At 37.0% G+C, this 12,762-nt stretch overlaps 1 protein-coding gene across 3 annotated transcripts in view; it reads left to right on the forward strand.

Moving 5' to 3' along the window:
- The window catches only part of DCLK1 (doublecortin like kinase 1), a 347,460-nt gene extending 336,430 nt beyond the window's left edge, over positions 1–11,030 (forward strand). For all 3 annotated transcript variants that reach the window (XM_060234697.1, XM_060234695.1, XM_060234699.1), the window contains one exon: positions 9,856–11,030. In XM_060234697.1, the coding sequence (XP_060090680.1) occupies positions 9,856–9,913 (58 nt within the window). In that variant the 3' untranslated portion in view covers positions 9,914–11,030. The remainder of the gene's footprint in view (positions 1–9,855) is intronic.
- Positions 11,031–12,762: the final 1,732 nt, after the last annotated feature.

The following is a 12,762-nucleotide window of genomic DNA, read 5'->3' on the forward strand; positions in this document are numbered from 1 at the left end:
CTATATGAATTGTAACAAAAAACAAAAACACACAAGAGAAGCCACAACCACTCACAAAAGCTCACAATAGCTTTAAGCATTCCCTGTAATATACTCTTATTTAAAGTCCTCTTATTTAAGGTCTGATACTGTGAATTACAAGCTATCTTGTACATTTAAATAACCTTGTCATACAGTTGAATTGAAACAGTCCTCAACAGTGACAGGGTTCCAGTGTTTGTATGGTACATTCCAACACACTCAAGGTGAGTATATCAGTTCAGAGCAAGCCACAATAGTCCGCAGTCTTCTTAACCCAAAGCTGGGTTAAGAAGATTGTGGACTTTTGCTGCTTACTCTGGACTGTGGCCCTAGAGTGTGTTGGACTGTACCATACAAACACTGAGACCCTGTCACTGTGGAAGACTGTTTAAATTCAACTTTATGACAGGATTATTTATATGTACAAGATAGTTTGTAATTCACAATATCAGACCTTGAATAAGAGTATATTGCAGGGAATGCTTATAGCTATTGTGGACTTTTTGTGAGTGGTTGTGACTTCTCTTGTGTGTTTTTGTTTTTTTGTTATTGTCTCTGGCTGAAACCCGCCCCCCCTTGTTTTTTTGCTTGCCCTATATGAACTGTGACAATAATCTGAAAAAAGTAGAGGTAGAGGAGGTAAAGCAAAGTTAGGAGAATGCAATCACAACATGTGTCAGGACAAGAATACAATACATCTGTTTATAAGGACTGGTGCAGAATATTACAGAATCAGTAAATAAGTAATTACCGTACAATCTGCAACTAGCATGGAAGCAATAAAATGACTGTATATGTGGGGGGTTTTATGTAATTTACATATAATTGTCTGTAGCTGGGAGGCCGTGTCTAGTGGTAGCTTCCTTGTGGCACACTTGTATATATAAACATCATAAAATCCAAGCACATATTGTACAATTCAAATCTTGTAGGTTGCACACTACATACAGGTTGCTACCACTTGGGGCTTCTCAGTATGTGTGCACAAAGAGAACAAAATGTATGGGTTCCATCATGTAGGTTATATAAGTGAATTTTTCACAAGAAGGTCCTTGAAATATGTAAGGACAATATTAAAAGCAACAAATAACAGCCAGAGAGAAACTGGAGACTGGGTTCAGCTCCCCTTGTCCACACATTTCTTTTTGGGGTAAAATAAAAAAAATGTTCTCTGCTCACTCCTGCTTTATAATAATTTGATTATCATGTATAAATATCATGTTTAGTTTGGTCCTAAATAGGAGTTAAAAGACAAGAGATAATGAGGAAATTTTTCCTTCTGAGGAAAAATCTCAGATAACTCTGACAGGATTTTTTGTCACCTTTCATGATATATTTGCCACACTTCACTTAGCAAGTGTGCATTCACTTGAACATCCTTGCTCTTACATATTTCACGTCTTAATCTTAATGTCACTTTGTTTCTGATAGCCTCATTGCAGTCATTTGCTTTTTGTTTGAGAAAACTATCAGAGGCAAATGAAGACATTTGTAGAGTGGATTATTTGCAACAAGTTCTGTTCACTGATCCTGCATAATATTTAATGAAAATCATATAAGCCAATGTATAAAAAGCCATTACACTATCCATATGCGATAACAACAGCAACTGCTTTAGCTGCTTCCATTAATTTATAATAAAAATAATAAATAATAAATAAATAAATAAATAATAAATAAATAAATAAATAAATAATAAATAAATAAAAATAAATATTACAGTCTTTATTCATGAGTGTGATCTAATAGTCAGAGTTGTGAGACCCTGATTTGAAACCTAGATTTCAGCAGTTAATTTCACTGGAGGCCTTTGTCAAATCACCATCTCTAAATTCCTGATGTGTAATAGATCAATAATGATGCAGTTATTACTAGTTTAATCACAGTCTTACTTTCCTGCCGATAAGAAATATGTCTATAAATTCTACAAAATAAGGAGGTTCTAATCCATCTGGAAAACTTTCAGGGTAATCTAGTAGTTGACAGACCATTGGTGCCTAAGTGTTCTTCTTGACTCTGTAGTTTCTATTGTGCCTGGTTTTACTGCTGTTTTTACCACTGCTGTTGAAATAGGTTTTTAATCTTGTTTTATTCAATGTTTTTTTGTTTGTATGCTGTGTTGAATGTTCCCATTGTGGCACCATATACATTTTTAAAATAGAGCTGTTCTCTTGCAACAAGAATGGATCTCTGAAACCTCTAACATTGCTAGAGCAAAGGTGTTTGACCAAAACTGTGAAATTCTATCAGCAAAGCAGTAAGAGAAATAATCAAAGTAGGTACTAAAAAACTCCAAATAGAGAGTTATAGTAGTCTGTTCACCATTTAAACAACAGAGAATACAATAAAAGAGAAGCAACTGCCATCACCACTACTCAGACCTGCAACTGGCTTTGCAAAATTGCTTGGTTAAATTTAGTATCTTGTGCTTAATTTGTCTCACTATTTAGTTTGCAGCATGTCTGCAACTAGGGCTGAGGCCATGCCACCTCCCCCATATTTTAATTGGAGAATGATCCAACCATTGGATCCAAGATCTAATATCAAAAGCACAGGACATTAATCACTGGAAAACTACTGCAGAAGTATTCTGCTGTGTATATAGGGCCAGTACACCTGTGTTGGTCTAATGATATCTTGAGCCACCACTAAGGAGTTATGCATGGCTACTGAAACTCCCAGTAGTGACAGGATAGGAATTCTACCAGTTGTGATTGTTGTGAGCACCTAATGATAATACTCACAACTTCACTGGTGATTTGACGACATTTCACCCAATTCCTCTCCCCACTCACCTTAATTTTTTTTTTATTTTTCCCAAGCATAGCATAGTGAAGTATGTATGTGTATCTGCGTCCTTGTATAAACATTTATGCGAACATGTTTTGTTTTGTTTTTTAAATGTACATGTCAAATGTTTTGAGAAGAGCTTCTTTTGACCTGGCCAGGCTGCTTGCAATTGAAGTTAATCAATTCCCCCACACCACTGGCTTTTATGTAGCCAGGGAGTGCAGCTGTGATTTTTTAAAACAAACAAACAAAATAGCAAAGTGTGGGGAACAGGCTTTTAGTCATGCCCTCCTGCTCCCTGTTTCTTCATAATGTTTGTATGATTATGAATCTACGGAAATTTGAGCTAGATAAAGTGCTAAAATAGCTCTAAGAGGGCAATTTCCCCTTTTTGCTTTTCATTATGTAAATCTACTGTACATCTGAGCTTTGGAAGACATGACAGAACCATGAAACTGTGGGTATTCCATTTTGTGAGCTAGAATATAGATATTTTGAATATTCACATGCTTTCCTTATTAATTTCATAGAATATTTTTTTAAAAGGAGGAGGCAGAGTTTGGTGGTCCCTTTTCCTTCTCATTTATATCAGCACTGCAATGATATCTAAGCACAGCTTGCACTGTGAGCCAGAGCTGGGAAAGCTTGTTTAGGTCCTAGGGAACAAAGTGGCCATCATAAGTAAGGCGGGTATGTGAATTAGCTCTGTCCAGTTATGGAACTGCATGAGATCATCAGCTTAATGGGTTACTTCATTGTTCCCAGTTCGCTGTTTGTACCTGCAGTTCTGTTTGTTTATTGCTGCTTCCACTTCTTCCTGTTTCAAATCAATAAGCCAAGAATTGAACTTTCTAAGTTTTGAACATTTTAAGTTTTTTGCAGTTGCACTGTTGAAATATAGAAAGAAAGGTGGAATAAGTTCATAATAAAAACGCTACTATCCGACAAGCAGGTCTTAATTTTATCCCATTTTTCAATGCTGAGGCTTATCCATGTCCTAACCATACATAAGGAATGCCACTGAGAATGTGTTTCATCAGTAAGTAACCACGGCCATTTCATGTGTATATGGGATTTGGGGAAATGTCATACACTTGAAAACCTGGGATTGGGCCTTATGATTTCTCATTTTAGAAAAACTCCTTTGACAAGAACAAAGAGAACTAGGTGTCAGGCCTCTCCTACTTCGAAGGTATTTCTACCTACTGGTAATAGTTCCATTGATTAGCCATTCATCACCTTAGTATATTAAGGTTATCAACAGGGACACACATAGAAGTGGAGTGAATCAATGTGATTACTTAAAGTATTCAGAGAATGCAGCGATAAAATAAAATAGGGTTGAATCCTACATATCCTGTCCACTAAGATCCTATGACTGCATTCCATTAAGTCTTCACCCAACAGAAAAAGTATTCTCACTACCACCATGGATAAAAATTTTGTCCATCAGACAACAACTTTCTCTGTTGAAGGAGCTCTTTCTTCATTGTACAAAGACTTGGCAGAGGGAGTTGGAGGATATCCCAATATGTATCTAGCAAGATTGTTAGTTCCAGAATCTTATACAATATCCCCAAATTGACAAACTACAGCACATCTTGCGGGGGGGGGGGGTGTGGAGAGAGAACATATGAAAACCCTTTCCATGATTAATGCATGAAAAACTGAACCTGCCCCACTCCAGTCCTGTAGCTAATATGAATAATGGATAGACGAAGAGGCGCAGTATACAGTAATGTTGTTTTATTAATGAAATGAAGATTTTTGTATATGTGCAACTAACAATAAAACAGGAGAAACAAAAAGGAAACAGTCACTCCACATAAACTGTGGTTATTTGAATCCAGTGATTACTGAGGTGACAGAAATTATCACATAACAAGTAAAATGTGACATATATTTCAGCATATAGGTACATCCAGAGCTGTAGCAATCAACATCCTACCATAGATCTGAATTTTAGAGAAAGACCATGGTGACAGCAAAGTTCATTGTCAATATAGCCTTTCTATAAGGATGCTGCAAGAATTGGTGCTTCGAGATCGAGGCTTCAGATTCAGCTGCATTGAACTCTTAATAGGAAACCAGATTTTTAGATACAATTAATCAGGTGTTTTCTCCATATAATAGAAAATGTGCATTTCAATTTTATTTTATTTTTGTAATGATTTTGGATCTGTATTTCAGGTTTTCATTGTCCTAATTTTTCATAAGTGTTGTGACCGGCTTTTGGGGAGGATCAGAAAATTTGTGCCCCTTTGTTTTTCTTATTGCACTGCATCAAGGCAGCAAGAGCATGGAGGGAGGGAAAGAGAGGAAGCCAACCGGCTTCCTATGTCAGTATTGTCCCCACTGAAGTCTCCCTCCCGCCAGCATTGGAGGCAACAGAGCCTGCCCCACAGCCAGAAAATGGTGGGACAGTTGGCAGGCTTCTATGAGGCTTGGCAGTTGTAGCAGCCATTTCATCCTCTGCCACGGGGTGCTTTTTATTTTTACATTAAATCGCAATTGAATATTGACATAATGATCTAGCAATATGTGTACCAGTTTCTCTGAATTCCTAGCTTTTGGTGTGTGCGTGTATCCTTTTCCCGTTATATCTCCACAATGACAATCTAGACTTACTCTATTAAAAAAATGAAAATTGGGAATTCAGAGAAACTGGTACACATATATTGTCCTTTCCCTTTTAAAATGTGAAGGAGACCAGGCCCTAAGTGGAAACCAGATCTTTCTGACCATCAGCTGTTAGTTGGCATCTCTTTTCCCAAAGGATTAACAGCTGTTTCCCAGGCCATCTTCTTATCTTTACCTCCCCAATACTGCAGCTCTCTGAAACATTCCTGATATCCCAGGAGATAAAAGTTCACTACTCCCAGAATTTTGGAAGTGTTCTGCATAATTTCATGAGTCCCTAAACTGACCCAATTTCATAATTTTGACTTGGTTATATCCAAAAGCACACCCCTGTTCCCCTACAGTTGAAAACTTCCTTTCACATCATAATCTAGTACTGAAACTCGAGTCTGCTGAACTGTGACTCTTCAGTGTACTTTACAACCTCCTACAAGAAACATAAAGTAAAATTCCTTTGAAAATCTAAAATAGACTGTGGATCTTCGTTGGACAATAGATGTTACAATTCTGCTAAGAAATGCTGTACTGGCTTACTACCAAGGTAGCATCCCTATGCTTTTTACTTCAATTCAAACATTATTATAAAAATACCCTAAATTAGTACCTAAATATAATTTTAAGGACATAGGCATGTGCCCCTATTCCCTTCCTATTCTTCATAATTGTGCTATTAAAGTGAGCATTCAGACCTAATGGTAGATGGTTTTATTGCTGATTTAATGGTAGATGAGATTATTGTGGAAATCTGATGTCACATTTTAAAACGCACTGAATTTGTCAGTGAACATCAATTCAGTAACAGTTGATCATCTCAGCTAGTAAGAGGAGTCTTCATGAACATTTCTAACACAACAAATATCCTTTTTGAGGTTTTTATTTTATTTATTTATATGTTTATACACCACTTTTCTCCCTGTTGGGGATCCACAGCCACCCACAACACATTCTTCAATCATTCATTTTATTTTCAGTGAGGTAAGTTAGGAAGAAAGTGTGATTGGGCAAAGGTCATCCAGCAACCTTCCATGACAGAGTGGGCTTTTGAATATGGGTCTCCAGAACCTTATCCCAACACTTCAGTCACTACACCATGCTGGCTCTTTATGTAAGGGAACATAACAAATGTAGCAGAAAATCAGCAGTGACCCTCAGGAAATGGGTTAATATGGTATAATGGTTAGAATATTAGACTCGCTTAGCCTGGAAATTCATTGGGTGACCTTGAATTAGACTTTTCTAGCCTAGCCTATCCACAAGATTGTTGTGAGAGTAAAACAAGATCCTCATACACCACTCTAAATTCCTAGGAGCAAGCACACATTAAATAAAAATGCACATTCTTAGCATTTACAAAATGACCCTCTTTTGCACACTTAATAAATCTTTCTTAGCAGAGAATGGATAAAATGTAGAATAGATTTGGTTAATCTTCAAATTTTATTCTGGAGACATTAATTGTTTCACTCTAATTTAACTTGGGTAAATACTTGGAATAAGTATTTTATTCTGGAGACATTAATTGTTTCACTCTAATTTAACTTGGGTAAATACTTGGAATAAGTATTTTATTCTGGAGACATTAATTGTTTCACTCTAATTTAACTTGGGTAAATACTTGGAATACTTGGAATAATTTAACTTGGGTAAATACTCAGTAATAGTTGTTTCCATTGGGCTACTATCCAACATTCAGTTGTACTTACACCATTGGCCCTGACCACCTCTACACTACATTAGAACATAAGAAAATCCCTTCTGGATCAGACCATTGGTCTGTCTAGTCCAGCATACTATTTTACACGGTAGCCAACCAAATTTGTAGGGCCAACAAGCGATGCATTGAAGCCAATGCCTTCCTCCTAATGTTACCTTCTGGCACAGGGATTCAGAAATGTACTGTCTCTGGAAGTGGAGGTTTCTTTTAATTAACATGGCTAGTAGTCACTGATAGACATTTTCTCCATGAATCTATCTAATCCTGCTTTAAAGCCATCCATAGCAGCTAGTTGCATATAGTTATTTTCTTCAATCCGGAGCAGTGATTTCATGCACACTCAAGCTTTAAACAACAGAGACTACCACATGGTTGGAGAAAATGTAGGATTAAAGTTTCTGGTGATCAGTAATACTGCCAACAGTCTGATTATGGGGGTGCAAGATCTTTTCACCTCTTTTCAGCCTGGGGTAATTTTGTACACAGGATCTGCTTGCATGTACGACTAGTGAAAGCCACTTTCTGAACACACATTGCCCTGGCTGGATCAACACAACTTAGTTTTGTACAACTAGCAGAATGCAATTGAAGACTGAAGTTGCAATCGCCATATTTTAAAGCAGACTTTAATGTTGAGAGTTGAGGGGGGTTATAAATCTGGGATTAATATAAAAACAAAGTGATGTGAGTCAAATTCCTTTCAAGCAAAAAAATATTTTAAAATGCAAATCTGTATGTCATAGAATGGTAATATATGCCACTCTCTCCATTTGTTACAGAGAATTATATACTGTAAACGCTAGATTTGTAATGTGAATATGATCTGGAATGGCTTCTGCTTTATATTAAAATATAATCATAAAGTTTGTTCTTAAGGGTAAGCAATGTGCAAGCTTTTCTAAAATTGGTTAACAAAGAATCCGTAGTAAATAAAGGTCCTTTCAAAAACCAAAACAGTTGGGATTTTAGAATTGTTATTTAAAATTATTATTGATTGAAACGGGAAGATGAACTTTTATTACCACTTTGTATTACTGTCTTAAATATTCTAGCTATAAAACTATTAGTGGAGCAATTTAACCTAACTGAATCCATTTGGTGTCTATCTTCCTGCCTTATTACATCATTTTTGAGCTCTGATTGCATTATTTTAGAGAGTGGATTGCTATAATGCTATTCTGCCCTAACCTGATGGATTTCGTTTTCATCTTTATCTCAAAAATACCCAGTCTTTAAATACATCTCTATTCTCTAACAAGGATCACAGTAAAATGAGTATTTTTTTCCCAAAGAGAAACAATTGTGTGTATGTCCCAAGAGAAAATGATAAATCCTTTGAAGTAAAATAATCTCTTGATTGCATTATTTTTTGAAGAAAAAAAAAAGATTCCATCATGATAAAGAGAAGCCTTTCCAACGTATCTGATGTAACACATTCATTTGGTTTCTAGACAATCCAGTAGTTGTTTTAGACTTTCTCACTCCCAACTGGGCATTTGCAGTTTATTAATTAATGAATCCAGTTTGCAACTACGGTGAATTCACCTTAGCTTTTGGTGTCACGGAAATGATCAAAGCTGAGAGACACTCTTAAAATTGAGCACATGCTTAAGTCCTGTGTTATTAGGTCCTTAACACTGATACTGATATTGCGATATTCTGTGGTTATAATTCAAAGATGCATTTATGGACATTCAGGGGAAGAATAGTGGTTTGGATACATTTTGTGCAACTATATCCTACCCTCAAAGAGACAAACCATTTCTTGAACTGAATGGTGCTTGTCTCTTTAGTGGTGAAAACAGCTGTGGTAAAAAAAAAAAATCAAACCTGTAGGCTCTTTCCCAGGTGCACATAAACACTTTTTAAATTGCGACTTGTGGTTGCCCACTTCATGTCTTATTTATTCAGGAATTAAACTGAATGAGCAGCTCATTGAAATTGCTATCTTTTGCAGTTGAGATAGAATCTGGAGGGAAATCTGTCTTAACCAAATACATAAATGGGAAAAGAGTACTTCATGTAATAATAGGTGTAGATATCATCAGCTGTCTAGGACACAGACTGAATACTGTTTTGTCCAGAAGAAGGACATTAAAGTGAGGTTTTCTGTATGAAGATTTGTTAGAATTTTGCTTTCCTCTTTCTTATCTAGCAACCTTGTCACAATTCAGGTTTCTTTTTTTTTGAAGGGGGGAAGTAACTTTGCAGTCCATTGACAAATATTTACTTTCCTCATAAGATCAAATCAGATGCTTCTGCCTTTCTGTCTTTCCTGTCAGAATAAAGGTCTCATTTGGAAGGGGAACTGCAGGGTCAATCTGAAACCTGACCCCCTTACTATAATAAATTAATAGCATCCAGAAGTTTAACATATGGCATGTGCATGCACACACATACATGCACACACACACACACACAGAGTGGTACTGTAAATGCTTGAAGATGTCATGCTGCCTCTTAAAAATTGGAATATGCAAATTTGTGTGGATTTAGCAATGTTGTAAGTTAAATCCTAACAGAAAGATGGGGAAGAAGAAAACTTTGATTTGACCTGGTCAGTTCCTAGCCCCATAGCCCCAGTGCTGGTGAAGAGGGAGGAATTGGGGGAGGGGGGGACACATGGAATCCAGATTTGCCATTTCATTCGCAGCCTAATTTCATTTATTCTCATTTTATGCCCCTGCCAGACCACCGCTCTTGATAAGGAGAGGCAGGTTTTCCGACGAAGACGCAACCCGGATGTGAGGGGACATTACAAGGCACAGCCAGCACCGCCTGAACTCAACTCTGAATCAGAAGACTATTCACCAAGTTCATCTGAGACTGTTCGCTCACCTAATTCACCCTTTTAATAAAACACTTCTGCTGAAGGTCTTGGCTTAACCCTTTGAGATTCGGGGGGGGGGGGGAATCCTCCAAACCTGTGTGCGCAACTGTTGCATTTGATTTTGTCTCTTATTAGTTGCTTGAATGAAGGAAGCAGAGAGAGGGTGTTTACAGTATCTTTGTAATAATAATTTCCTAACTGACTGAAATGGTCTTTGTTCTCTGTCTAGATTGTGACTTGCTGCTAATATGATCCTCAAAGGGTTAAGACTATTTTGCTTTTTTTAAATATATTATAAATATATATAATTTTGAAAAGAGGATAGAAGCAATGAATGTTTTCATCAGTCAGACTAGGAGCTACAGTATGTAAATCTAGCATATGTTAACCCTCTGAGTGCATAATCATTTTAATAATCTAAATCCCTAAACCGGGACTCTGTCATCCACACACATTCCTCGTTTTCCTATAGCTCTTCATTCAGTGGTCTGACCAAAGTGCTACATTTTTCCAGAATATGGGCTGGGATTTTTCTAGAGTCTGTGTTTTTGTTTGTTCGTTTTTAACGTAAGGGTAAAAAAGTTCTGCTTCACAATGGCAATTGATAACTAAAAATTGACTCTGGAGACTGGTATCTGGGTTGTGACAGAGGTCAAGTAACAGATTTTGTTCCCTTTGGGGATCTTAGAAAAATTTGCTCATTTTTAAGTTTGCGGAAAGGAAATTGCACTGTTTATTGTATGTCAAAAATTTATCCCCTGGACCCTATTTGACCATAATGACTTGATGAAATGCTTGAATGGGTGGAGAGGTGCCTACCCAGTGTGGTGTGGCAGTGATCTCAAAACTGCTGTTTGCAAGACCCAGGTTGTTGGTTGCAAAGCAGTTTGTTCAGAGGCTAGTTGAAGAAATGTTCTGTCATCTGTTGTGTATATGCAGTTGTGCTTCCAGTACATTCTATTTACATGTACAGGCACACATGGAGACCACATCTGGGAGTCAGCAATAAATGCAGTCAGTTTTAAATACTGTGAATTATTCCTCTGGATGCTGCTGTAGTGTTTTACCTATGGTGATAGAATCAGTATATGAAGACAGGAAAAGCTATGTTTGAAAAAAGAGGTAGTTATTCTACAGAAATTGAACAGGCAACTTTGAAAAAATCTCTTTTTAGCTTTGAAATTCCAAACTTAAAAAAACCAAAACTCTCCACTCCAAGTAGAGAGAGCAGCAGTTGTTCAGATGTGTTAAAAGTATTTGTACAAATATGCTTACTGGAATTCAATGCAAGGGTAGGGATTTATAGAGAATGAGTAGGATGGTCCCTAGAGTAAATGTTTTCTATGGCTGTTTTCAAAAGGCAGACACAAATGGCACTAGGGTTGGAGGGTTTTTAAATTAAAAAAACAGTTCTAAAATGTAATAAGGCCTCTAAAATGATTCTTTTTAATTGAAAAATGAGGGCTTTAGCAGAAATGCTGAATATTTAGGTTTCACATACTGAATTAAGAGATTTTGCTCTTAAAATAATTTAGAGAACCAGTTCACAATGATGGCAGACTTGTGCAGTTAGAAAAATTATGTATATTGTGCTGAGGTTAATTAAATTTAAGCAACTTAATTTTTCATTAACACAATCCAAGCTACTTAATTTTAAAAGTTATTATTTTTTCCATTACATATACCTTACATAAGCATTAGTGCCCACTTCCTTGTCGATTTCATTGCAGCCAGTAATTCTGAAGTCTGATTCATGCATGACCCAGACAAATAATGTATCCATGTGGGTGGAGCAAGGTTTCAGGTTCTTGTACACTCCCTATTGTGGGAGCTGCAATAAGAACCAAGACTTTTGACATTATATACATCACATTAAAGGTTCAAAAAGTTAGATTCGTGGGTGATAAGCAGTAGAAAAGAGCAAAAGTAGCACCTAAAAGACTAAAAAAAATTGTAGCTGGACTACTCTTGCTCTTTTCTGCTGCTACAGATAGACTGACATGGCTACCCATCTTGTGGATGATAGGTCCATCCAGGGCTTTTTTCTGGGGGAAAACAGCTGAATGGAGTTCTGGAACCTCTTCATGGAAACAAAATTCTCAAAAAATGTTTAGAAGCTCATGAGGGGCACTCATGTGTTTTTCCTTCATTTCCCTCTTGAGAGTTCTGGCACACCTTTTTCCAGAAAAAAAAAAGCCCTGGGTCTATCAATGGCTATTAGAAGACTAAAGGGAACCTCCACATCCAAAGGCAATGAGTCTCTGCCTACCACTACTAGAAGGAACATCCGAGAGGCCTTAATCTCTATGCCCTGTTTGCTGGTCTTCCTGAAACTCCCTGAGAGTTAGCAAACTAGATGAGCTGCTGCTCTGATCCAGCAGGGTGCTTAGGTTCTGATGAAACATATTCAGCTAGATATTTAGATGAGTCCACTTCTTTTTGTGCATAAGTCCACTTCTTTTGTGTGGTGGAAAAGGTCATGAACTTGGGTTTCACTCTGCAGCATGTTTAACTTTATTCACCTTGGCCATCGTGAGCCAGTTCCTATTTCTACTGCATTTTCTTTGGGGGGGGGGGGGGAGTATCAAGACGATCCCAGGTGCTGTTTTCAATATTTTTAGTCAATGCTGTTATAATCTGCCAGCTGATATAAATCCTTGTTCACACCAGTATTTGGGATGTGGAAACTATCCTGATCAGAGACAATATCTAGAACTTGTTCCATCTGACTATTGATTATTTTAGATTTTGATTGCATTTTAAATAA

Source organism: Heteronotia binoei, chromosome 3 (genome assembly GCF_032191835.1).
Source record: "Heteronotia binoei isolate CCM8104 ecotype False Entrance Well chromosome 3, APGP_CSIRO_Hbin_v1, whole genome shotgun sequence".
NCBI lineage: Eukaryota > Metazoa > Chordata > Lepidosauria > Squamata > Gekkonidae > Heteronotia > Heteronotia binoei.